A 25,363-nucleotide genomic window follows, 5' to 3' on the forward strand; every position below is an offset into this window, starting at 1 on the left:
GTGGTTTATCCAGTGGTTTATCCAAACTGATAGTAGTTGGAAGGTGATTAGAAATTAACTTGAATTTTTTTTTTATTAGTCACTTTGAAAATGTTATGGAAAAGTGGCCTATAAATATATCTTATAAACATTTCTATAGTTGTGCTTTAGAAAATGTACCTTTATATGGTGCCACTTATAGGTTAAAAAAAAACTCATATCCAATATATTTGATATGCAGCACTTAAATTTGCTGGAGAATTAGATTTGATGCATGACTTTGTCTTAAATTTAAGCAAAAGCAAGCATGTTTCTGTCATTTATAACAGACATAAATATTTCCCATGGTGGGAAAAGATCATTTATTGCTGGTTACTTCCCATTTCAAATACCAATCCTACAATATATATATATATATATTACGGTAATTAATTTGCTCCATCAGTACATGAAATAACTGGACTTGGCTGACATACCTTCAACAACTAATGTTGAAGACTAACACACGAAAACCTTGTATAATTTGTACCTAATTCAAAGTGTGTTCACATAAAACATTAACAATGTAATTTCCCTACACACCCTCAGTTTCTGCAAGAGCAATAGGGATAAACTCTGTAACTAAGGAAAAGAATTCCTCTCAAACTCCTAGAATTTCTTTGCACATAAAATGTTCTGTAAAAACTGTGTTTAAAAAGTTCAAAGATGAATTTCTGAATTACAGCTGCTAAGTTTTGCTTTGACCTCCACCAGTTTTTCATTACTGGATGGAAGAAAAATCCAGTACGTTGTTTAGAGTAAATGATGCCAACCTGAGCTGAGGGGCTCAGCAGGATGAAATACGTTCAAGATATTTGATAACAAAATACAGAAAATATAGTTACTAATTATAAATACTTCTGCTGATAAAAACGTTTGCTGTTACAATTTGTATTTTTAATTTTAGGAGATGTTCTCCAAATTATTTGCCTTCAAATATTTACAATGCACCACTGTGGGACTGTACCATTTCTGGCCCTGGGCCAGTGAGTTAATGTGTAGCACAGGTATCAAACTTGATCACGTCACGTGACGTAATTGCGATGTTTTTTGCCTTTGTGGAACCGAGGTGGGTGTGATCTGTGTGTGATGCATCCACCCTGCAGGCCGCCAGTTTGACACCCTTGATCTAACTTAAAAAAAAAAATGGAGCTGAAATGGAAAAGCCCTGGGGAAACAAGACTATTGAAAGAAAGATGTGCATCTCCCCCCCCACCTTGCCTATCAATTCACACCTTTGCTTCTCACTGTACCAGGCGCCAGTGGTAGAACAAATCCTCACCTCTTGCTAGTTCATCTGTTGGTATTGAGCTGGAGGGAGAGTTCTCATAATTGTGTCCAGCCTATAATTCACATCCTTCAGTTGTCTCTCCAAATCTTCTGTATATCTAGAAAGTCTAAAAATAACAAAGGAGATTGAAGGAGTTTTGGAATTTTTGCCTTTGTGAAGCTGATAGCTACCCATAGGGCATAAAATTCTGCAAAATCAAAAGAAAACTGATTAGTCACTTAGCAGTCTAATAGTACATACTGATTCAGGTATAAATTCCATTGAATTCATTGTGTAAATGTAAATTTCACTGAGTTCAATGAAATATCCAGATCAATAGGCACAGAACTGCAGCCTAAATCTTTTCCCCCCAAATAATGTTGTAAAGGTATACATTTTATATACATTAGGGACAATATATAAGCTAATTTTTAAATTGAAGAGTTTTTTTACGTTAATAACAGCCATTTTCTTTAGAACCCAAAATGCCTCAGTTGAATGACTCTATCAAAGGAGGACAATACCTGACCTAGAACTATTAGCATTAACAGTTGCTAACTGCAGCATTACAAGTACACCAATATATAATATGAATTAAAAGCTAGATCTCTAAATTCACATTTGTTGGGCAACATAATGTCTGAGAGCCACATTGAGAACACTGATGCAATGTGGGAAGAGCCAAGATTTGTTGATATTTCAGTTTGGGAGTTTTATTTTATAAAATACATTACGATTGTGCCAGGAATTATATTTTGTGTGAAGATTCCACTTTAAATGTGGAACCTCAAATTGGGGACCTCAAATTGATCTCCTGTGATCTAAAAGGTCTACAAAGCTCTACAAAGACTGAAGACCACTGGGGTTATGATGTAAACAGCAACAAACCTCTGAAAGTCCCTTGCAGAAACTGTGTCATACTGTCCTGAGGAAATCTGCTGCCTCATGAGATCCTGTGAAGAGAATTGGTCAGTATGATGACAGGATTCAAAAGAAAAGAGAAACTGTTATTCTCTCTGGGATTGGCAGATTTTATTTGTTTATCAAATTTGTATAGTTGCTTTCTTACAGAAAGTGAATTTGGGCAACGAACAAACCTATTGCATTTATTTAAAAACATTAACAATAAAAGCAGAATGAAATAAGAAAAACCATAGACGGAGGGATTTGCTAGGCCTGCCTGTTTGCATAATCAGATCTTGAGGGAATTTGAAAGCTCAAGAGTGATGAGGCTGACCACATCTTTGGGGGTGGGGGAGAAGATTCCTCAATACAGACATCATGGCACAAAAGGTACCTGCCAAATGTAGCTCTCTAGTTCAGGGGTGTCAAACTGGCAGCCCATGGACCAGATGCATCAGGCACAGCCACGCCCACCCCCAGCTCCGCAAAGGGGGAAAACAGCAAAACGTCACGATGCCAATGTGACACAGCAAGTTTGACACCTGTGCTCTAGATGAACATGCCTCTTCTATTAAATCTGGCGGGACAGGCAGATGAAGTTTGGAAGAGGGAGTCCCTTAAATATTCTGGTTCCATGCCATGTAAGTGTTTAAAGATCAACACCAGCACCTTGAACTGAACCCAAAAGCAAACTGGTAACTAACGCAGGTTGTGCAGCAGAGGTGTAATGTAAGTTCCCAGGAACATACCTAACTGCTTGCACCACTGCATTTTGTACCAGATGAAGTTTCCACAGACCCATGTACAGCACATTGCAGTAATCCAACGATATGTACAGATGATCAGAAATGAGTGTCCCTAGTAGGCCCCCTAGATCCAGGGATGAGTGCAATTGGGGCACAACACAAAGTTGTGCAAAGGTCTTCCTAGCCACGACTGCCACTTGCTTCATAAGCAGGAGTCCCAAGCTCCTTTTTCAAAAGGAGACGGGACTTTGAATATGTTTTGCTTCTCATACAAGAAGCTTCTTCTGACTGAATGATGGGTAATTCAGAATTAAAGATGCTTCTTGGATGACAAGCAAAAAACAAAGTAAGTCCAGTTGCTTTTTGAAAAATCATCTTTCGACAACCATGACTTGGATGACTAAGTATCTCCATAGACATTGAGCAGGAATTGTGACTTTAAGAGGACCCATAGAAATATATGCTCCTATGATTCTCAGGACGTGGGCCAGTTGATATGCAAAATAAATGTATATACGTTGATAAAATATTAAATGGAAGAGTACTTTGGGTTCCAGTACATCTGTCCCTCGCAAAGGGAGCAGACATTTTAAATAAAGAACATTAAATTCCTACACAAAATAGCTGAATAACAATTCATGAAGTTGAATCTCTTCTATACATGGAACAAAGATGAAAACTTTTATTCTAACATAGGTTAATCAACACAACACAGACAACGGCCAGAATATGTTTTTTGTTAAAGTGTTGTGGTATTATTCACATTTCTAAATTGGTATTTATAATCCCTCCCCCTACCTGTTTATGTGTATGTATGTGTTATGTATTTACTCTCAGATACGTACATAAAATCAGATGAAAGTTTATGCAGAATAAATTTGGTAAGTAAATATAACCCACTGAAAGTAAATGTCTTCATCCTCTTTCTTTCTTTCTTGTCAAATGGAAAGCAGCATGTGACTCTTACCTTGTCACCAATTCTGGAAACATCCCTACTTGTATCCAGTCTAGAGATGGTCATACAAAGGGGGAATAAAACCAAAGAATTTATTTAGGTACATTTTAATGCTCATACACTACCAAAGAAAGAGAGAGAGAGGGAGGGAGGGAGGGAGGGAGGGAGGGAGAGGGAAGGAGGGAGATAGATATATTTATTTTTATTTATTTATTTGATTTGTCAATCACTTACAAGACAATAGGTATGAGGATAAACATAATTATGAATACAAGAAATAAGTACATATAAGAAAAATAAAAGAAACAATAGGACAGGGACGGTAGGCACTTTGGTGCACTTATGCTGATGAAATTAATCTAAATTGAAATAGCGAATATGCTTGTTTCTACTAGACAGGACTGATCATAGGCTACATTGTACACAGTCAATAATGTCTCTTGTTGTTTGCTTTATCTTCTTCCTTGGGGAATTTGCTGCTCCTGCTGTTTTGTCAAAATGAGAAAGCTCCATTGCATTATTGCGAAAGAAGCTCAGGCCTTTTCTGGATGTGCACGCTTTCATCAGACTGATGGTTTGACAACCTCCCCCACCCCCCACTCTCTTTTCCCTGGCAGCTGCTGCTGCCTTTCTGTCTCACAGTGACATCTATTTCAAGTTGATATGATGCTACTGCCTTCAACATTTTCCATTCCTCATAGTCAGCAACTGATGAAGTAGAGGCTGTGGGTGTAAATGAGGATAGGAAAATATTAAATGCAAACAACAAAAATTGACCCCTTCCACCATAGCACAGTACCTATCCAGTTTGTCCTCCAAGTGTAATTGTATAGTCCATTCAGCTTGGTTTATTGGTTGTTTTTAATTGGCAAAGAAAACCCAAGCAGCATGAATTTAAAGAGGACTTTTAAATAAGTGTGCAATGTATGGATTTAAAATAGCATCCATCACATTTAGTTCGATCATTTTTTGTTATTGTTATTATTCGATCTGTATGACATTTATTCCATTCAGAGACCTTATAGCTAACGAAACATACAATACAAATATAAAAAGGTTTCTTGGTCCCAAGCCACATAGGGCTACCTCAGATAAACCTGATTATTTGAATTACACTTAGAAACATATCAATAACCAATGGAGGGCCCACAGAAAAGGTGAAATAATGATCAGGATGGCAACTTTTGGTCAACAAGCGAGCCACTGCATTTTGGACTAATTGGAAGGTTTTGTATGGTTTTCAGTAGCAGCTCCTGTAGAGCTTATTACAGAAATTCAGACAAATTGTGTTAATGACAGCAGTTACTGAATTCAGGTCTCGGGCTCCCGGAAGAGCTGCAATTGGCATACAAAACAAAGCTGGGAAACGTCTTGCTTGGCCATTAGGCAGTAGCTATGCATAGAAAAGGACTCCCAAGTTGCGGTCCTGCTATATCAGGTGCAGCCTCACCTTGGTGAGAGACAACCTTGAGCTGGAAGGGAACCATGATGTGCAAACAGCAACTCTATATCGCTAGGGATCAATTTCAAGTTGTTTCATCCCATTGGGTTTCCAACAGTTTCCAGATGCCTGGGCAAAATGTCTGTGGCTTTTCCGACTGAGCCCAGGATCGCAATATAAAGCTGAAGAGTGACAGCCTATTGCCAGTATTACATTGTAAATTACCAAATGACCTCTTCCAACAGCTTCACATAGAGGTTGAAGCACCTACTTATGTAATACTTATAAGGAGACAGCTGTTCACTCTTACCTCACCAGGTCAGGTATTACAGCAGCTCAGAGTCCCAAATGAGACTTGTGACTGACTACATTAATTACTAAGGCATGGGGGGAGGTAGGGAATGAGGAAGAGGTCTCCGTGTCCATATTCTGCCCTGATAGGACTATAGCAATGGTCAGGATGATACTATAAAGACATTTTAAGCCACAAGCAGCAGAAAGCCCTTAGTTGAATTAGGTCCATGTTGTCATTTTAAGAAGCTGAATTTTGAAATGATGATTTGGAGAGATTTACTGTTTGCAGTTGTAGTTTAGTGTGATGTTTGATAGAAACCCATGGCTTCTTTGTGGTTCCCTATCTTGGACCTAGGTAGGCAGGTTTTCCAACTTTCTAGGTCAGTGAACAGCTTTGAAATACTGAGGACAGGTAAAAGACCCAGTGCCAAGTGGGAAATGGGAATAGCAATAGCACTTAGACTTATATACCGTTTCACAGTGCTTTACAGCCCCCTCTAAGCAGTTTAAAGAGTCAGCATATTTCCCCAATCTGGGTCCTCATTTTACCAGCCTCAGAAGGATGGAAGGCTGAGTCAACCTTGAGCCTGGTGAGATTCAAACTGCCAAATTTCAGGCAGCCGGCAGTCAACAAAAGTAGCCTACAGTACTGCACTCTAACCACTGTGCCACCACATCTCATAATATGATAAGATGACTCCTTCTTACCTGGTTGTAGCCCAGAATCACGTATAATCTTTACTTCCAGTAATAGTATTGATCTTGTGATTATACAGGGACTTTTAGAAAGCAAGGTAGAGAGTGGCTACCAGCCAGTATTTTATTTCAAAAACCTGCTCATAAACACAACAGGAACAAGCTGAAATAAGAGGGACCTCCTGGAAGCAATCACATTGGTCTGCTGATAAATGAGTGTTTTATGGTTGTCTGGAAGCATCTTGAGAGCTTTTTGTGGGAGATGACCTTGGAAATCCCAACCTGCCTCAGTGGCCTTTAAACATTTGGTTCTCTGACATCAGGATGCCTCCTCATCTATCCTGAAGGGTCTCGCTCAGTGGAACAAAAACATTAGTATCCACCATTCTTTAGGATCCTATGTCTTAATAAGAAAATTAGCTAGAAAATTAAAGAAAAATGGCAGTATGCCTAAAATTTGATACCCACTTTTTCAAATATACATCTTCTGTCTCTGGTGCCTGTCTCTTCAGTTTGAGTTTGACTAAAGCTTTATTGTAACCCTAAACAAAACAAAACAAAAATAGGATTGTTAAATGGAAATAGTTGTGATATCATAGTTGTGATATGTACAGGCTTCAGTGGAGGAATGTAGCAAACACTAGTCAAGCTTAATTTGATTAAAAGGTACAAAAGGATTTTAGCATGCACCAAATTCTTCAATGAAAAAACAACAGTTTCCTTTTGTCCTGAAAATATAACATATTACAGTTGCTCCATCTGGTAAAGATTGAAACATACTTATAAGGTGGATGGAGTTAAACAAAATCCCAAGAAAATTAGTATTATTGAAACTGGAAATTAAGTTTTAGTCGTATGTATGTATGTATCTATGTATGTATGTATGTATGACCAGCAGAAGAAAAATTGAGTAACATTAGCACATGGCTAAGTCATCTCTAAACAGTTTACAGGTAGAAAAACATCTGCTGAGTTACACAAAAAGCCAAGGCAGCATTTACGATTATAAGCACAAAAAAGCAAATCTCCAATTTAGAATAATGCCAGTCCCTCTTTAACTTTTCTTTGTTTACTGCTCATTCTGTTGAACATTTCGGGAGAACACAAATGATAACATAGTGTAATATAGCCCTTGAGCTGGTCATTTAAAACAATTTGCATGGGTTAAGTAAATTACTGTAGGATTAATTAGGGTTGGAATGGAGAAAGGATAATTGAACAACTGAACAGTTAGTCTGAGCGGAAAACTTAAGCAAGAAGAAAAAGCCAACTCAATAAAACATTGGACTTATTTCTGCAACTAAAAATCCTCCTGAATATTCAATTATTCAAACCATGAATTTATTTACTGGATTTATATCACATCTTTCTTTCAGAAATGGCTCTATGGAGGGCTTAAAATAAAATAAAGAAACATCAAATATAAAAAATCTGAAAACACAAAATCAAACAAGTAAAAGTGTTATATAATATGACACAAAACATATATATTATAGGTCAGTCATAACCATAACTGAGCCCGTAATTTCAGTCATAGATCATGATAGTCATTAAGCAGGTGATCATATAATTGCACTTGATTGTACAACTTTTGAAGGAATAATTAAACAAATGTAACATAAGTAACTGTTTGCTATTGGGCCTTTTTTTAGCAAGACATCACAAATCACTAACAATTCAAATGTTGTTAAGATAGGATCCCTCACTTCAGTTTTCTGCAAAAATGTCATAAATTGCTGTCATGTGAGCAGAATGCTGCAAATGACTGTAAATGAGGTTGATTGATCAGAACCCAAAATGCAATCACATGACTGCATGCGGAGTGCCAGTCATCAGAATTTCAAATCTAGATCATTAGTAGCTTTTTGGGGATCCATCGTAACACTGAATGATTGCTTACGTGACCACTTGATTACTACCTGGCTGTAATTCTATAAAAATCTTCTTTTCATGTCACAATTTCTCTGGGGAAAATGTTTCACAAGTAGGTATCACTAACAAAGGAATCCTTTCTTAACCACAACACTTCAGTTGACAGAGATTTGAAAATAGGACCTCTCAAGGAAATCTCAGTGTTCAGATAAATTAAAAGTAGCATTTTATAAAATTTTATAATTGAGGACTGGAATTTTGAAAGTGGACCTGGAAGCAACCTGAGAGTTGGGGCAGCTGAAAAAGCACCAGTTTTTGTTTGAAATACTCAGTTCTATTTAAAGACATAGCAATTCCATTCTGGACCAACTGAAATTTCCTTATCCATGTTATTTGTAATTGCACACAATAAGTATCTCGCAATGAGGAAAACAGACAATTACAGAGGCATAGATAATTGTTGTCACTTTTTTCCAGTCAGATAAACTTAAAGTTGGTACATGGGAAACATGCTTTAAGCCACAAGAATTACTTTAGTCTCTCATAAATCTGAAATCTTGAAGGGAATGTGAGTCCCATCTACAGCAAACTCATCACCCTACAATTTAGGTAGCTAAATTGGCCCCCGAGAACACCACTGATTTCTCTAATTTGAGGCCCCGTTCATTCTCAACCAAACTGATGCTGATTCTGGACGGTCCCAGCATCTCTGAGAATCAAAAACAAAGCAGGTCATTCTTCACAAACTCGTGGAGCTTCAGAGCAACCCTCTGGACGATCTCTCTTAGCACTTTCACAAAAGAAGCTAGACAACAACAAAACCTTCTGGAATTCAAAAGCAGCAATTATCTTGCAGTAACCATCCAGAAATAGAACTACTGTTAGAAAATGCCTCTCCCACACAATCAGAAGGGGTTCTGGAGAATTACCTGGATTGTGCTCCTACTGACTTTTCTCTAGAGAAACTTAACTTTGCAGGATGAGTAAGCAAGCGTTTGTATGCTTTCTGCACGTTCATTTCTATATTAAAAATACTGCACTATCATAAATCATAAGTCAGAAGAAAAGGTTTAAAGACACCTTCCGATCAGAATAGGAGCAACATTATCCCAAGACAGATAATTTTGGCTTATATGGGAATCCATTATAGGGGACTGAAGGGCAATTTTACTTTCTTTCACAGACAGCAACAAAGCATCCCTCCTTTTATTCTGTAAAGTATCAATGAAGCAGCAAAGGTCTATTCACTGCTATTCATGTGCTCTGAAAAGCAATTCAAGAAATACAATTTCTTGTAATGTAAGAAATGTATAAAGCATTTTTTAAATAAGGAATTGAGAAAAAACAGTATCAGTAGCATTTAACTATTCCTTGAACTAAAAATTTCAATGTAGCCAGAATATAAATGAGCAGGACATGGTTTAAGTTCTTACCTGTTTTATAAGATCACTGATCTCAAATTCTTTGCTTGGAATTACTGAAAAGTCAGCTTTCACTTCAGAATACGTATCATTAATGATCGCCAAAAACATGTTCTACATGGGAGGAGGAAAACAATGTGAACAAACAATGCATAAATATGCAATAATCTCAAAGATGTTCCAAAGCTAAGCATATCAATTCCAGGATAATCAATAATACAGACCAGTATTAACTTTTTTTCTTAAACAGAGCATTCATATTAGAATATATCATGTTTATAGTAGCCTAGCTCAGCGTTTCTCAACCTTGGCAACATTTAAGATGTGTGGACTTCAACTCCCAGAATTCAACAGCAAGCATTTCCTTATTGCACAGGCAGCAAAGGAGTGAATCTTGTGGGTTGGCATTCCTGATTGTTACTTATCATTTGCATAGTAAGAATACTTTTCTTGAGAACCTGATGAGGATATGGGACTCAGTCTGACCTTAACCAAGAAGTTCAAAGCAAGCTTCACAACCAATATTACTCATGAGATCTGGCTACTGAAAGAATTTTGCCCAAACCTGTCACTCCGAATGAAAGCAAGAATATTTCAGAGATGGGTATGGGGTTTTGCCCAATATACCAGTTGAAGCTGAATATCTAGTGGGCTTATCCAGAGCTAATTTATTCAGAAGGAAGCATTCTCTTTTTTTATGTCAGTAAATTATAACAATGAAAACCCTGACCCTGAGCAGTTTAATTCACTTGGAAGGACGTAGGTTGACTTTACTTTGATTTTCTCATCTTCTTAGCTCTCAGTAGAAATCATGAACAACATTTGTATCCTTGAGGGTCATGCCTGCTTTCACATGAACTACACCTAACAATAACCCCAAGATTAATCTGAGAAAATTGGTGGAGTTACTTAATAAACAAAAACCCAATCTCTCATATCCAACTCCAGTATTCTAATTTCACTTTTTGAACCTTAAATTATACATATAATGGGAGCAAGGATACCTTTATCAAATATTACAACTTTCAGAAAATGTTTGATATTCTTGGGAAACTATGCACTGATTCATTTGTAAGACTGTGGACCTAAACATTATATTCTTCTGCATCTAGGAAATGTACATTTTTACTGGGAAACAGGCCATCCTTTACAGGGATTTGAATGCTTGTGAAGTGTTTTTCACACCTGAAGAATTAGAAGAATTAGCTACACCTGTTGAAAAAATGCACTAGGGCAATTGTGCCACTAATAATATTTTTGACAATGATAGGTATTAGGATTAGGCAAGAATGACCCATATCGCTACAGATATTCTGAGTCTTTCAGATTCAAAATCTCTTTATTCATCAGAAATTTCAGGATTAATCATCTTTCTTTATTTGTTAAATCTATTTGCTGCCTATTTCATCGTGGGCTACTCTAGGCAGCTTACAACAATAAAAAAGAAGAAAATGAAAGGAATGTAAACAGAAGTAAAATAATAGAACCCATAAAATAAACAATGGAAAAGGAACACAATGATAATACATCAATATGAAAACCAAAAAGATAGTTGGGTAGACAGTAGAGAGCGGGAAGGGGAGGTCGAGTCTGCCATCAATCCAATGGCCACTTCCAGTGAGGAATTTCCATTTGGTCCCAAGGCTAACCAGCAGAGCCAGGACTTCTTAGGCTTATATATAGGATTATATTCTTAGAGGTTAGGGTTATGTATTTTAGAGTCCACTTAAAAAGATACATTAATTATGGGCCTCTCCACACCAAAACCAGACAACATGCATCTTCTACCCAATTGTTGTCAGGATGTTTGCAGCCCTGGCAAAGTAATCCCAATTTTGCAAACTGATTCAGTTATCCAAGAGTGCACTTACCAGCAATACAAAGAATACAAAGAATACAAAGGTGATGAAGTAAATTGGTCCAAGAATTCGATTGGCATGTTCTATGTCGGCAAAATTAAAATCTCCAAGTACAATACGAAACTGGGTAAAACTTAGGAGGAAGCAAAAAACATACTAAGCTTGAGATTCTATGATTCTCACTAAGGTTGCAATCCTGTATAGTTATTTGGTATCACTGAACACAGAACTTATTTTGGAGTTAACAAAGTTTTCATACTTGTGTAAACAAATAATTCCTTACCATTTTAGATGTTGGCTAACAACTCTCCTAAAGCTGTCCAATGATATCCAAGAAACCGAAGAAGATATTTAGAAAAAAAATTACAATCATGACACTGGTTATGCCCTGCTTGCAGAGCTATCCCAAGTAAAACCTACTCGATTTGCTTCTGAAAGTTATCTAAATTGGGAAATGATTTACTTTCAAGGAAACCTTGAATTCAGTATGAACAGGTTGAAATTATGTAACCAATTAGATTAATCTGACCAATATCAAGGAGTACATAAATTTGGGGACAAAAGCCACAGAACAGCAGATTTTTTAATCTCCTAGCCACCCTTAAAACAACTGGCAAGGAGTAGAGTATCACTCTGATGATTAATTTAATAATTAATTTCCCCAAGGGGGCCACATGAGAAACTGGGATTGTTGTTGGAGGGCCGCCATTGCTGCCCTGCCTCAGGCTGCATAGAAACATTCAAAAGAGTCCGTATGTAGCCTGTGAACTCTAAAACACCTGTAATGGAAGATTTCCAAGAACTATTTCGCTTTTCTAATTCCCCCATTTTGAGAAGGGTTCCTGGAATTCAGAAGCATCAAGTATTCCCAGAACTCCACAAGAGGCCACTACATATAGTCTCGGTCTTATAACTGTTCACTTAATATCAGTTCAAATTAACTACTTTGGAAAGGATGTTTTACAGCCTGTAAAGCATGTTTAATGGTCATAAAGCATCACTTTCCAGTGGTTACAGGACCATGATCTGGGTGCTTAGCAACCTGCGTGCTTTTATAACCAGTTGCCAAATGCTCCACAGTCATATGATCGCTATGTAATCTTCTCTGCCAGCGTAGTCAGAAAGTCAACTGGGAAGCCAGCAGGGAAGTGCTCAGAAAAAATCCCTCTTATTTTGGGGCGCTGACTTTCTCTCATCTCTTCAGTAAGCAGCTCTTTCACTCTGAAAGAGTTGCCTGCCAAAGAATTGAGCTCCATGACTGCTTGGATTTGAACTTTGAAATACAAACAATCAAAGAGCTCAAATCCTTTGGCAGTCAACCTTTTGCTTTTACCTTAAAAACAGGAAATATTTAATATAAGAAAGAGGATTACTAGACACAAATGATTTCCTTGCTCTGATACATTACAATTTTGCCATTGGGAAAGTAGAATAATAATAAGAGAAGAACGGTAGAAGGATATTCATGTTAATGGTTTTCGTATGTACAACTGTTAGAAAGATTTAAAGTAAGTGAAACAATTTTTGATTTGGAACAGTGCAAAACTGAATTTGAAATTGAACTGTATACAAATGAAGATCATGTTATTGCTAACATGTATAAACTTGAAATATGAAGACGAAAGAATGTATGATAAAATAATCTACAGCTGATTATAATATACACATACAGATTAGTGGGAGAACAAATGGTAGAAAGGATTGAAGTTTACACTATGGTATATGAATTTGTATAAAACAATGTATTGTTGGTACATGTAACTGAAAAAACATACTTCAAATGCTGAAAATGTAACCAAAAAGAAGGTATGTTTTACCATGATTGTAACCTGTAAAAAAGCTAGAAAATTTTAGACGCAATTACATACAGCAATACAGAAGATTTTAAAGACATCCATGTAACTAAAACCAGAACCAATTAGGGGTGGGAGGAACTGATAGATAAGCATCTGGAATAGAATTATGGAACTTTGGTTTTATATATGCTGACTGCTTATATAGGATGTTGCATGCACCAGGAGTGCTGCAATTACAGTTGTTGAGCAAAGCAGTCATGTCCTTTGCTCAACAACTTGGTCAAAGACCATGTTTAACATCCCAATTGTGCTTATCAGTTGACGATCAGCTGTATCAAGTGTTTCACGTACTTGGCCCTCCTCTAAAGAAAATCCTGCTCTAACTAATGACATAGTGAAACAACAACTGTATTAGATAACTGGGCAAGTTCCATACATGCAATTCTGAAAAGTGGAAAACTCATCCACTTGGGACCCAAAGACCAAGTAGCCCAGCTGCGCATATGCAAAGAAGATGATAAAAAACATGATGGCAAATCCTATGATGTCTTTAGCACAACGGGATAAAGTAGAAGACAGCTGAGTCATTGTCTTGTTAAAACTTATGTATTTAAATATCTGGAAGACAAAAAAACAGAGGGCATTATAATGTGGATAAGACCCAACTCTACCATATACACTTAAACCTTAAAAGAGTTTTCACATCTCTCTCAGAAAATCAATATTAAACTGTAAAACCAGTTAGTTTGAGATTAAAGGACTAAAGGAACAAAAGGATCCACAAAAGGACTTATAGAAGGATTCCTGTTACATTCACAGGTTGTTTCTCTGAATATTCTAGAATCTAGATTGTTACAGCTAATCACTGATTCCCAGCTAATCACCAATTTGTCAGCTTCTAGTCCATTTCCAGTCCTGATTGACAAGGCCTGGTTATAACCTTTAGAACCCTCATTGACTATGATCTGAAAAAGCTTCCTCAGCATGAGTTGCAGGTTAGGATATCAATCGGGACCAGAATTTTCGTTGCTTAGCTAAGTGATCATTAAAGGAAACATCATGTGACCATGCCACTTAATGACAGCAGCTCTGGTTGTGGTCATTAGGCAAGGACTGCATGTGACTGTGACATGAGCTAATGAAACTGTCCCAAAATAGCAGGTCAGTAGGGAGGCAGGTGATGCTATGAGGCAGGGATATCAAACTCAAGGCCCACAAGCTGGACCCAGCCCACGGGGTGCTTAGATCTGGCCCATGGAGCTGCTCTGGAAACAGCAAAGGACTGACCCATAGTGCCTCTGCCAGCAAAAACAGAGCTTGGGAGGGTCTATTTTCAGCTGCGATGGCCTCCTTCAGCCGTTTGCCAGTGAAAATTGAGTTTTTTCTGGCAGAGGGCTGCAGGTGGCCATTGCAGCTGAAAACGGAGCCTGGAAGGGCCATGTTGGACTGCAAGACGTCAAGCTGGCCATGCCTGCACTGGCCAGACCCACCCCAGCCACGCCTATTTGGCTCCCTGAGGTCAAACACAAACTTGATGTGGCCCTCAATGAAATTGAATTTGACACCCCTGCTATGGAGTATGGGGAGGTGACATAAGTAGATGCTACAGGCAGACATGTAGTGTTTTTTTTTAAACTTAGTTTACTATGCCACTGGTTCTATTGTGATTTCTTATTCTCTGTCACCATGTTGATAAAGCAAAAACAGCAGCCACATTCCAGGACAGAAACCTGATCAAATTAGCATGAGTGAGGGAAAAAATGCAAATGTTCCTTAAACTTTACAATGGGGCTAGAATGTTTTGTTCTCTTTTTATGCTTTGTTGTGATTAATTTTAAAAAACACACACATTATGACACCAAATTAGGTTAACAGCAGTACCTTTATCCATGCAAAGAAGACATTCACCGAAATCATATTATTATAACGGGTCTGCCAAAATCCAAGAAAATAAAAGTCTGGATAAGAATCTGAATTGGAGAGCAGATTTTCCATAAGGCTGGATACCTCAATCGTTCGATAAATATTGAAAGCAATAGCAAACAAGGACAACTGAATGAGGGAAAAAGCAGAGGGTGGCAAGGCTACAATTGAGAAAATAAATTTATGTTTGCAAATCTCATAATTATTAATATTAAAGAATGTAGGTAAAATACTTGTGTGACTTCAATGACTTTATGAAACATCATACTCTGCTATTCAGTATTTTAGCGTTTAGTGATTTTTCTTCTAAAGGGAAGCCTTTCTAAACTAGTAATAAAATCCATTTATTTGACATTTTATATAAGCTGCCTTATGCAAAATTACTGTGGAGGCATCCAACAACTATACTCCAAATTAAAACATAGCATAAATGCAACAAAGGCAGAAAGCAAAACAAAACATCATTATATTCAGCACAATCAATAATTCCTATGATGGCCATCCATTAGCAGTCGGTGCCATAAGCACTCTGGAACACATAGTAGTACTGATTTTAGTTGTTTTCAAAATATAAGGAGGATAGGAGCCACATGTACCCCCAAGGGGGGAGCAATATTCCAAAACATAGGAGCTGCTAGAGAGAAGGCCTATGGGTATATAATAGAATAGAATATTCTTTATTGGCCAAGTGTGATTGGACACACAAGGAATTTGTCTTGGTGCATATGCTCCTTATCGCCCATCCCCTCCTACTTATGACTGTATGACTGTAACTTTGTTGCTTGTATCCTAACTATTTATACTGACTGTTTCCTAGTATGATTTGATTGCTTACTGTACCCTATGATTATTATTAAGTGTTGTACCTTATGATTCTTGACTCTTGACAAATGTATCTTTTTTTTATGTACACTGAGAGCACGTGCACCAAGACAAATTCCTTGTGTGTCCAATCACACGTGCAATAAAGAATCCTATCTATATATCTATGACCTCACCCAGGGGTTTCATATAAATGTTAAACAGAAGGTAGGTAGGTAGGCAGGCAGGCAGGCAGACAGACAGATTTCTACCCTCCTCTTATCCACCTTGGCACCATTTCCTACCTCAGTGACACGGAGATGCTGAAACTTACCAAGAGCAATAACATATCCAACCAATTCCAAGCATCTCTAAAATAATCTCCTTTCAGCTTCCGTAATTTTATGAACTCTTGAATGAGGAATGTGAAGATGAAAAGACAGAAGATGACTTCGCAGGAGGCTAGAAAATAATCATAATAGGTGACGTATCTGAGAAGTTTTACAGAGTGGAACTGCCAAGAAGGGATTACGCCACCTGTTGCAGGAAACTCCATAGTCAGCCTGTGAAAGTAAAGAAAAAAGAAAAGAAAAAAGAAAAAATGCCCTCTGTGTATCCGGGAGAACGGTGGGTGATGTCCTACCTCCTAAGATGTAAGCTAAATGAAACTATGACAAAACCCACCCCAAGAATATAGGTGCTGCTGCTATTTCGACTTTGCACAACTAATGATTATAGCAGTTTGTTTGTTTTTAATTATACAAATATGAATTTTGATGATAATGATGATGATAATGATGGTGTATTTATACCCAAGTAAAAAAGAAAAAAAACCAGCATAACAGGAAAGAGATCTTCATGGAATTCCTGACTTAAGGAATGCAGCTCAACAGAGGCCAGTGTCAGTTGCTTACAAGATGATAGGTATAAGTATAAACAGGAGTAAAAATACAGGAAATAGGTACAAATAAATGGGGACAATAGGACAGGGACGGTAGGCACGATTGTGCACTTATGCACGCCCCTTACAGACCTCTTAGGAATGGGGTGAGGTCAATAGTGGATAGTTTGAGGTTAAAGGAGTGGGGGTTAGAGGATGTAACAACAGAGTCAGGTAGTCCATTCCAGGCATTGGCCACTCTTTTGCCAAAGTCGTACTTTCTGCAATCAAGTTTGGAGCGGTTTACATTGAGTTTGTATCTGTTGTGTGCCAGAAGTCCAGAATGAAGATGTTAAATTTTGAGTTGACAGAGCAAGTAAAGGCAGAAGAATGAGATATGGACTGTAATTTTGAAGAGTACGTTCTAGGAGTAGAAGCTCGATATGTAAATAGGAATTAAGAGATGGAGAAGCTCTAGACCTGAAGATCCCTGAATGAAGGAGAGTGTCTACAAGAAATGGGTGAAGGAAATATCTGGTGACAATCGTTATATCCAATCAAAATTGTAGCTGCTCAACTTACCATGTTATTTTAATGAGGATGTCTCATGTGGAACTCAATCAAGTCATCCCCAACAAGGCAGGTATTTCAGTACATTTCTCTCAAAAGTAGGACATACATAAACAGTGATTAGAAGAGCTCACCTGACTATGCAGAAGAGATTAACATTGGCATTGTACATTGAAAAATCAATGAAGACAACCCTTGTTCCTCGGGTGATCCAGCTGTGTTCCTTGAGGAAGGTTACCATCTGTAAACTTTGTCCCTTTGATTTGCTCAGGATGAACATAAATCCTCCGGTACTGTACAGGCCAATAAGGCCCCAATGCCAGGGAGCTAGTGTAGCAGAAGTGTAGTAGTGCCACCTGGTGGACAGGAGAGTATGAATCTACTCTTTTACAGTTAAATGTCACAGCTTTCCAATAGTAAACAGTAAAGCATTTGTTACTGGTGCAAATGGAAATCCTTTCCCCCATACAATGCAGATAAAGAGCAAGACACAATCAGGACCAAAGTGCAGATAGTCCTCAACTTACAAAAAATCATTTAGTGACCATTCAAAGTGACAAACAGCACTGGAAAAAAGTGACTTACAAACATTTTTCAAACTTACGCCCACTGTTGTACCTCCATGGTCACATGATCAAAATTCATATACTTGGCAACTGACTCATATTTATGATGGTTGCAGTGTCCCGGGGTCCTGTGATCACCTTTTGCAACCTTCTAACCAGCAAAGTCAACGAGGAAAGCAGAGTCACTTAACAACAATTACTACCAACTTGCCTTCCAATCGAGGACCTGTATACTGCACAAGTCAAAAAGAGGGCTGTGAAAATATTCAGACCCCTCACATCCCGGACATAAACTGTTTCAACTCCTACCCTCAAAACGACGCTATAGGGCACTGCACACCAGAACAACTAGACACAAGGACAGCTTTTCCCCCCGAAAGCCATCACTCTGCTAAACAAATAATTCCCTCAACACTGTCCAACTATTTACAAAGTCTGCACTACTATTACTGTTAATCTTCTCATCATTCCTTATTGTTAATCTTCTCATCACTCCTTATCACCCATCCCCTCCCACTTGTCACTGTATGACCGTAACTTATCCTTACGATCTATATTGCCTGTTTCCTAGTATGATTTGATTGCTTATTGTACCCTATGACCATAATTAAATGTTGTATCTTATGATTCTTGACAAATGTATCTTTTCTTTTATGTATACTGAGAGTATGTGCACCAAGACAACCGCACTTGGCCAGTAAAGAATTCTATTCTAACCATGTTATTACTGTAACAACTGCAACGATTCACAACCGTGGTAAGAAAGGTCGTAAAATGGGGGACAACTCAGTTAATAACCATCTTGCTGAGTAACATAAATTTCAGACTCCAGCTTAGCAGAAAATTATTAAATCATCTCGCATTGTTTTGGAGTTTGAACAATTTAAATAATGAAGTAATGGGATTTGTCTGAGCGGAAGTAGAGTCCCATGATCAATCTGAGTTTGTTAAACTATATGTGAAATGAAGGCATAAGGGGGAAAACAAACAAACCACCAAACCTGAGATGCCATTTATACTTACGCAGTATCATTTCTAAAGCCAAAGCTTTCTCTGTCTTCATGGTTGTAGCTATACTGCCCGTAGCATTCTCTCATAAATGCACGGAAAGAAGGATAGACAGAGCAAGTGTTGTTACGGACTTTCAATTGCCGGATCTGAGCTACTCCAAGAAGTAAGTTCTCATAGTAGATATGGCTACTGTTTCTGTAGCTACTTGTGGAGTTTTCAGTATACCAGGTGTTCCAATAAAGTCCATTCAGAAGTGGGCCTTCTAAAAACTATATGACATGAAAGAAGTTATTCAAATCATTTACAAGAGTCTAACACATCTGAATGCTCATGGGCAGAATGGGAAACCATCCAAGCCTTGGGGTAAGGTGTCTTAATCTTCTTTGGCTTTACATCCATCTTGCCAAGGGAAACGCAAAACCAATTGTCACATCACTTGAGGACATTTAGACATACGGAATCTCTTAGTATTATTTTGAACAGTATTTTGCATTTTATTTGCAGGCAAGACCTATACACATCTGTTCAGAAGCAAGCCCCTCGGGCTTATTTCAGCTAAACCTGCACATAATCTAAACCTTAAAAAAAATCTTCTTCATAATCAATCTTCTGTGAACATGATCCCTTTCCGCCTTCTTGCATGAAGGATTGTTCCCACAGCCCTTTGGCCTACTACACAGCATCCTTTACATATTGAATATCCGGTCATCTATCTTTTAAATCTCTAGTCTGAAGGAGAAGATTTCCTGCAACCCTGAAGAGCTACTGGGCAACCAGTGTTGCCAATACTGGCTAGAAACTCAGTGCAAGGCAATCTGGTATGCATGGAAAGGCTGAAAAACAAGAGCTTGAACTTCTGAATTTAGTAGGATGGCCACCGAAAGGGAGCAGCCCAGAGGTCTAAAGACTGCATGTGGACTGTCAGTTGCCTACTCCTAAACTAAGCCAGAATTTAACCACAGTACACTGGACAAGCCAAAAACCAGCCCAGGTCTAGTTAGGTTTGCATCAGAGGTGGTATTCAGCAGGTTCTGGAGAACTGGTAGCAGAAATTTTGAGTAGTTTGGAGAACTGGCAAATACCACCTCTGACTGGAGATATTACAGTATCCTTCCCCTGCCACGCCCACCAAGCCACGCCCACAGAACCGGTAGTAAAAAATTTTTGAATCTCACCACTGCAGGAAACCAACATTTTTTAAAGAGCAAAGGTGGAAAGGAAACTTTACCTGCCAAAAGTCGGTGATGCTGCCCATAGTTTTGAAGATTGTCTTATCTTTATCCGAGAACGGGGTGTCCAAGAAGAGATTGGCCATTACTCTGTTTAGGTAATACATATCTGTGCTCACCATCCCAAATGTCACTGCAGAGAAATATATGCAGAAATTTGACCGGAGGAAATGAAACAGCAGGGCGGTTCAGATTGATTAACACCCTTGCCCTGTTTATTCACTGGAAACCCAAAGTAAAGCGATTTCTGAAGTTCTAATGGGCCACAGCAAATATCAAAGGGGGAAAAGGCAATCATGCTCTATATCCGTGATGGCAAACCTATGGCACATGCCGGAAGTGGCACGCAGACCCATCTCTGCCAGCACATGAGCCATCGCCCCGGCTCAGTTCCACTGCGCATGCGTGCATGCCTCCAAATAGCTGATTGTTGGGTATCTGCCATACATGCGCGGGGGTGGGGCACATGCGGGAGATGCACAGGGGGGCATGTGCATGTGCAGGGGGAGCATGGCGGGGTCGTGTATGCATGTGCGGGGGCAGGGGAGCCGGGGGGGGTCACATGTGCATTGCATTATGGGTGCAGGCACGTGTGCACGCAAATGCACACTTCCAGCACGAGACAACAAAAAGGTTAGCTATCACTGCTCTATATCCAAGGACTTTGGTTATTATGTAGAAACAGTTTACAAGGTATGCATCCCCCTTCATTCTTAAAAATCCCTACACCTTCTCCATCTTTCAGAGGAGCAAATGCTTTCTCCCAAGCTTCTCAACTTGTTGTCCGTGACTATATGGTAAAGGTTCAGCTGATGTCTTTTGATGATGTGTCCCTTGTTTCTCTGAACTTTTTTCATCCATTGCGTTGAAATTTCCTGCAAGATTCCTTCTTGACTGATTTACATGCACACATTCTACTTCAAAAATTCTGTATTTGTGTATCTTTATCTATCTATCTATCAATCAATCAATCAATCTATCATCTCTATCAAAATAGTGAAGTGGATTAACAATTTTAATTTTCTAGGGAAGCTGGCAGAGAAGATTGCCAATCAGATGATTGCAGGGCACTTGGCAACCAGGTGTAAGTGCAAACGGTACCGAAATGATGGGGTTGTCATGACCTTGATAATAGCTGAAATGCTTACAGACTGTTCAAATGATTATTAAACAACTGGCCATAAATCAAGAATTACCTATCCACATATACACAAACTCATGGCAGTGAGCATATAGATAGTCCTCGGCTTACAATTTGTTTTGTGACCATTCAAAGTTACAATGGCACAATTGCAAGCGACTTATGACCGTTGCATGGTCACATGATCAAAATTCAGGTGCTTAGCAACTGACTCCTATTTATGATGGTTATAGTGTCCTGGGATCATGTTGTGATCACCTTTTGTGACCTTTTGACAAACAAAGTCAGTGAGAAGCTGGATTCACTTAATTGTGTTACTAACTTGTTAACATTTAACAACTGTGGAAAGAAAGATTGTTAAATGGGGCAAAACTCACTTAGCAAATGTCTCATTCAGCAAGGAATTTTGGACTCAATTATGGTGGATTCTGTGTAGGGCTGGAGTTGTCTTGCCAAATTTCTTGCCAAACAACTCCAACCCTACTCGCCATCTTCAGCACACCACACCTCCCCACCAGTATTTATAGAGGGACGGCAGCTCTGATCACGCTTTGCTCGCACAAGCATGAAGCCGAAAGCACCAGCCTGAAGATGGCGAGTGGGACCTATATCTTTATAAAAAGCTTGAGAAATACATAATTAATTCTGTAGTTTTCATCACATAATTTTTCTAAGAAAAAATCCATTCCCTTTTCTGGACTTACATATACATAAATCAGTTAGAAAAATAATGTAGATCAATAGTTCTTGAAGAGTTGTCTTCATTTCTAGCTCTCTGCTATGAGTCAGTCGAGGTTTCACATTGCCTGTTAATGTTCAGCAAGAAATCAAAAAAGGAATAACAGCTTAGAATGCTCAGAATTGCCCAGACCCAACCAAGCAAAAGAAACCCCCAAAGTACAAAAATAAAATTACAAATCCAGAAGTAGCTGCGATTCCAAATGTATTGTCTGTTTCTGACTTGGTTGCATATAACTAGATGTCTTACATTTTATGAAATGCAGTTCTGAAAATCATTAATGTTGGTATTTAAAAAACAAAAAGTGAAGAAAGTATAATCATTGGAACTTAAATCTTCAATACTGGTCTGTTTTAGAAGCTGAAATATTGTTGAAAACAACATTGTATTTTTCCACAAAGCATGAAAGCCGTCACTCTGAGAAGCAGAAGGATTAGCATATGCCAGAAGACTGCCAAACTCTAATGCCCATCACCTCAAGGCAACTTAGGCAGTGGGCCATAATCCCACAATCCTTAGCAAATGAAATGCCACTGCCTGGGCAGGAAATTGCAATGATGGCATACACATTATATCACATACTTGAACTGCAGATTTGTACACTGCTGCTGCTGAGCTCTGAACACGAGTCCTTTGCTTCCTCTACTCTCTGGCCCCGCCCTCTGCCTCCATGTTGATCCTCTTATTCCAGATTCTCCACATACTTTATAAAAAGGTCGGGGTATGTGGCAGCCGGTGATGCAGCCATGGTCTGGCTTCGAAATCAACATCCAACTTAGTGTCCAAAGAAGCTGCCCAGTTCACCTACAGGGAAGGGCCACTTCCCTGATTTTGTGGTTTCTGTGTTTACTTTGGCTATAGACTGGGAATCGAAGCCACTGGTTTATAATCCACTGTCTATATCAAGGGTCTCCAACCTTGGCAACTTTAAGACTTGTGGACTTCAACTCCCAGTTGGGTGAGGAATATTGGGAGTTGAAGTCCACAAGTCTTAAAGTTGCCAAGTTGGAGACCCCTGGTTTATATAGCATCTTTGGGTGACTGAGGAGGTTGGGTTTAACATCCTTTTGGTTTTAGAGAAAGTAATTAAATGAAAAAAATTACATGTATACTTCTTCCTATAGGAGGTAGAATCAGTATTTTGTTTTGTTTTTTTCTAAACTATCTTTATTTTATGGCTTAATTAAAGTTTCTAAGTGCATCCTATTAGAAAATAGCAGGAAACTATGCAGGCAATTTTTAACAGCAGTTGTCAGAGGTGCAGAAGTGAGGGACCAGGCTATAAAAAGGGTTTAGCTTCAGGTTACCAACTTTTAGTCTATGGTATAATTGGTATGTGAATACAGCCAACTGTTTATTCAACATAGCAAAACGAAGCAAAGTGTAAAGTATGGCTTACATGGTTGTCCAACAACTTAGAACTAGGTTTCATGCTGAACAAAGCCATATTTGCAAAACATGCAGATATTCTGGATTTCCATGTCTCACTGAACCATAAACTATTCCCACAAGCCAGTTTACACAATGAAATGTGTGAGCTGAAATGTGATTGGGTGCTGTTGACTGTGTTGTACAACGGTGGCTAGTAATCTTTATAGATTGGATGCACACAAAGGTATTTCACTCTGATGTCTTGCTCATTGTCACTTATAGTGGGAAACGACATTTTTATTTGAACATCTTCAAGGAACAGGAAACCCGCAAACACCTGAGAAACGTGTGTAAACGCCACAGTCTCTTCAGTTATTCCACCTGTTACAGCAGCAACAACTAAACTACAGCGTTTAACAAGAACAATCTTCCTTTCTCGGGTGCAGTAAAATACAGAGTTAAACACCCATCGGGGTCATTGGCACGGCTATTCACACATCCATAGGCTCACTTCTAACGACCCCCGTTTGAGTTTTCGAAAAGAAACACCTGTATTTGCGAGTATAGCTACGGCAACCCCCCCCCCCTCCACGATTCCCTCCTCCGCGTGCCCAAACCAAAGGTGAAGCCGGCGGGGAAAGGCCAAGGCAGGACCGTCGCTCTCCACTACAGAGCAAAGCCCAAGTACGGGCAGCGTACCTAGCCAGTATTGGCCGGGCCTATTCCCTCCCAGGCCTATTCCCCTCCCGGGAAGCCGACCCACCGAAACTACTTCGTTGCTCCACCGTGGATCCTGCCTGGCTCTGAGCCATGGCGAGGAGGGCTACGCCGCCGCTCCTCTCCGCCCTCCGCCTCGGAATAACGAACACACCGCCGCTCTATCAGGGCGAAGGGAGGGGCGCGGACGGCTCTGCGCGAAAGCCGCCCTCGCCTTCTTTTGCGCGCAAGGCGTGATTGCGCCTTGCACCAAGAGACCAACTTTTAGCGGGCCAAGAGGTTTGGGAGTTCTGCAAAAATAGAAACTCGTTCTGCAAAACGTCTTGTAGGAGTTCGGTTCGAGTCGTCTTTCTTCTGAAATTCGGCCCATCTAGATCGATTAATTTTTTTAAGCAGAGATCCTGCGGGCTGCTTTAGTGGCTGTTTCTCCACATTGTTGCGCAAAACACAAATTAGGTTAATGGAATAAATCATGATTATACCAATAGCTGTGGGTCGTAAGAATACAGCCAGCCGGGTTTATAGCTGAACCAAAAAACTTCTTCCTGCAGATATAGCGTTTTTTTCAATTTTTATGCAGCATTTATTTTGATAGTTTCTGTAATTGATGGGTAACCCAGAAAACTGTATCTAGATATGAACATTCACTTGAAGTGTTGGGCTTCTTCTAAAGTGGGGGACGGCCTTTTTTCATCAAAAAAAGTAGTCATAGGTTTTTTTTTTTCCTGAGTTAAGGGCTTCCTGTCATAAGATGGACTGCATCAGGAGATGGCAGGTAAGGATATGAACTCTTGGTTGTCATGTGTATTAGCTGCCTGATTTTTCAGCTTGATTGTTTACAAGAGTTTGCCGTTTGGTAATGTGGCTCCTGTTCCTTATTCCAAAACTACAGATGATCTACATGCGTGATCAACAACAAGTTTTTTTCCCCTTAAATGCCTTTTTAGGTTTCTTTATATTACTCTTTTCCAATTACTGTCACAGCCTAGTCTTTTACTTTGTTCAGTGCTTTTTACTGTCGTTTTTTTCTAAAGGACAATGCAAGAAACCATTTCACCCATGCTGTCCCTCTTAATCGACAGAAATTTTAACATTTCTTTTGTAAATGTTATGACTTGGCATAGGAATCCACTACAGATAAAAG

The 25,363-nt window shown here is 39.0% G+C and overlaps 1 protein-coding gene across 1 annotated transcript; it reads right to left on the reverse strand.

The window, feature by feature from the left end:
- Positions 1-1,298: 1,298 nt before the first annotated feature.
- Positions 1,299-23,797, reverse strand: PKD2L2 (polycystin 2 like 2, transient receptor potential cation channel). Its single transcript, XM_026685406.2, has 14 exons — positions 23,743-23,797; positions 22,097-22,198; positions 20,251-20,384; positions 19,035-19,291; positions 17,580-17,801; positions 16,330-16,558; positions 15,153-15,323; positions 13,708-13,889; positions 11,488-11,608; positions 9,629-9,730; positions 6,792-6,865; positions 3,905-3,944; positions 2,177-2,241; positions 1,299-1,415 (listed from the first exon to the last, which is right to left on the reverse strand). Exons 1-14 carry the CDS (start codon positions 23,795-23,797, stop codon positions 1,307-1,309), a joined length of 1,863 nt encoding a protein of 620 aa, XP_026541191.2. The 3' UTR covers positions 1,299-1,306.
- Between the last annotated feature and the right edge of the window lie 1,566 nt (positions 23,798-25,363).

This window comes from Notechis scutatus, chromosome 2 (genome assembly GCF_049901735.1).
Source record: "Notechis scutatus isolate UNSWTSFEM ecotype Mainland chromosome 2, rNotScu1.2, whole genome shotgun sequence".
Taxonomy (NCBI): Eukaryota; Metazoa; Chordata; class Lepidosauria; order Squamata; family Elapidae; genus Notechis; species Notechis scutatus.

Excerpts from the sequence above, each read along its gene's own strand:
- PKD2L2 (XM_026685406.2), bottom strand. The coding sequence starts at position 23,797 with ATGTCGTTTCCCACTATAAGTGACAATGAGCAAGACATCAGAGTGAAA. Across the intron at positions 19,292-20,250 it reads GCATCACCGACTTTTGGCAG|TTTTTAGAAGGCCCACTTCT; the intron begins GTAAAGTTTCCT and ends CATGTCATATAG. Across the intron at positions 9,731-11,487 it reads TTGTATTCTTTGTATTGCTG|AACATGTTTTTGGCGATCAT; the intron begins GTAAGTGCACTC and ends CCTCCCATGTAG.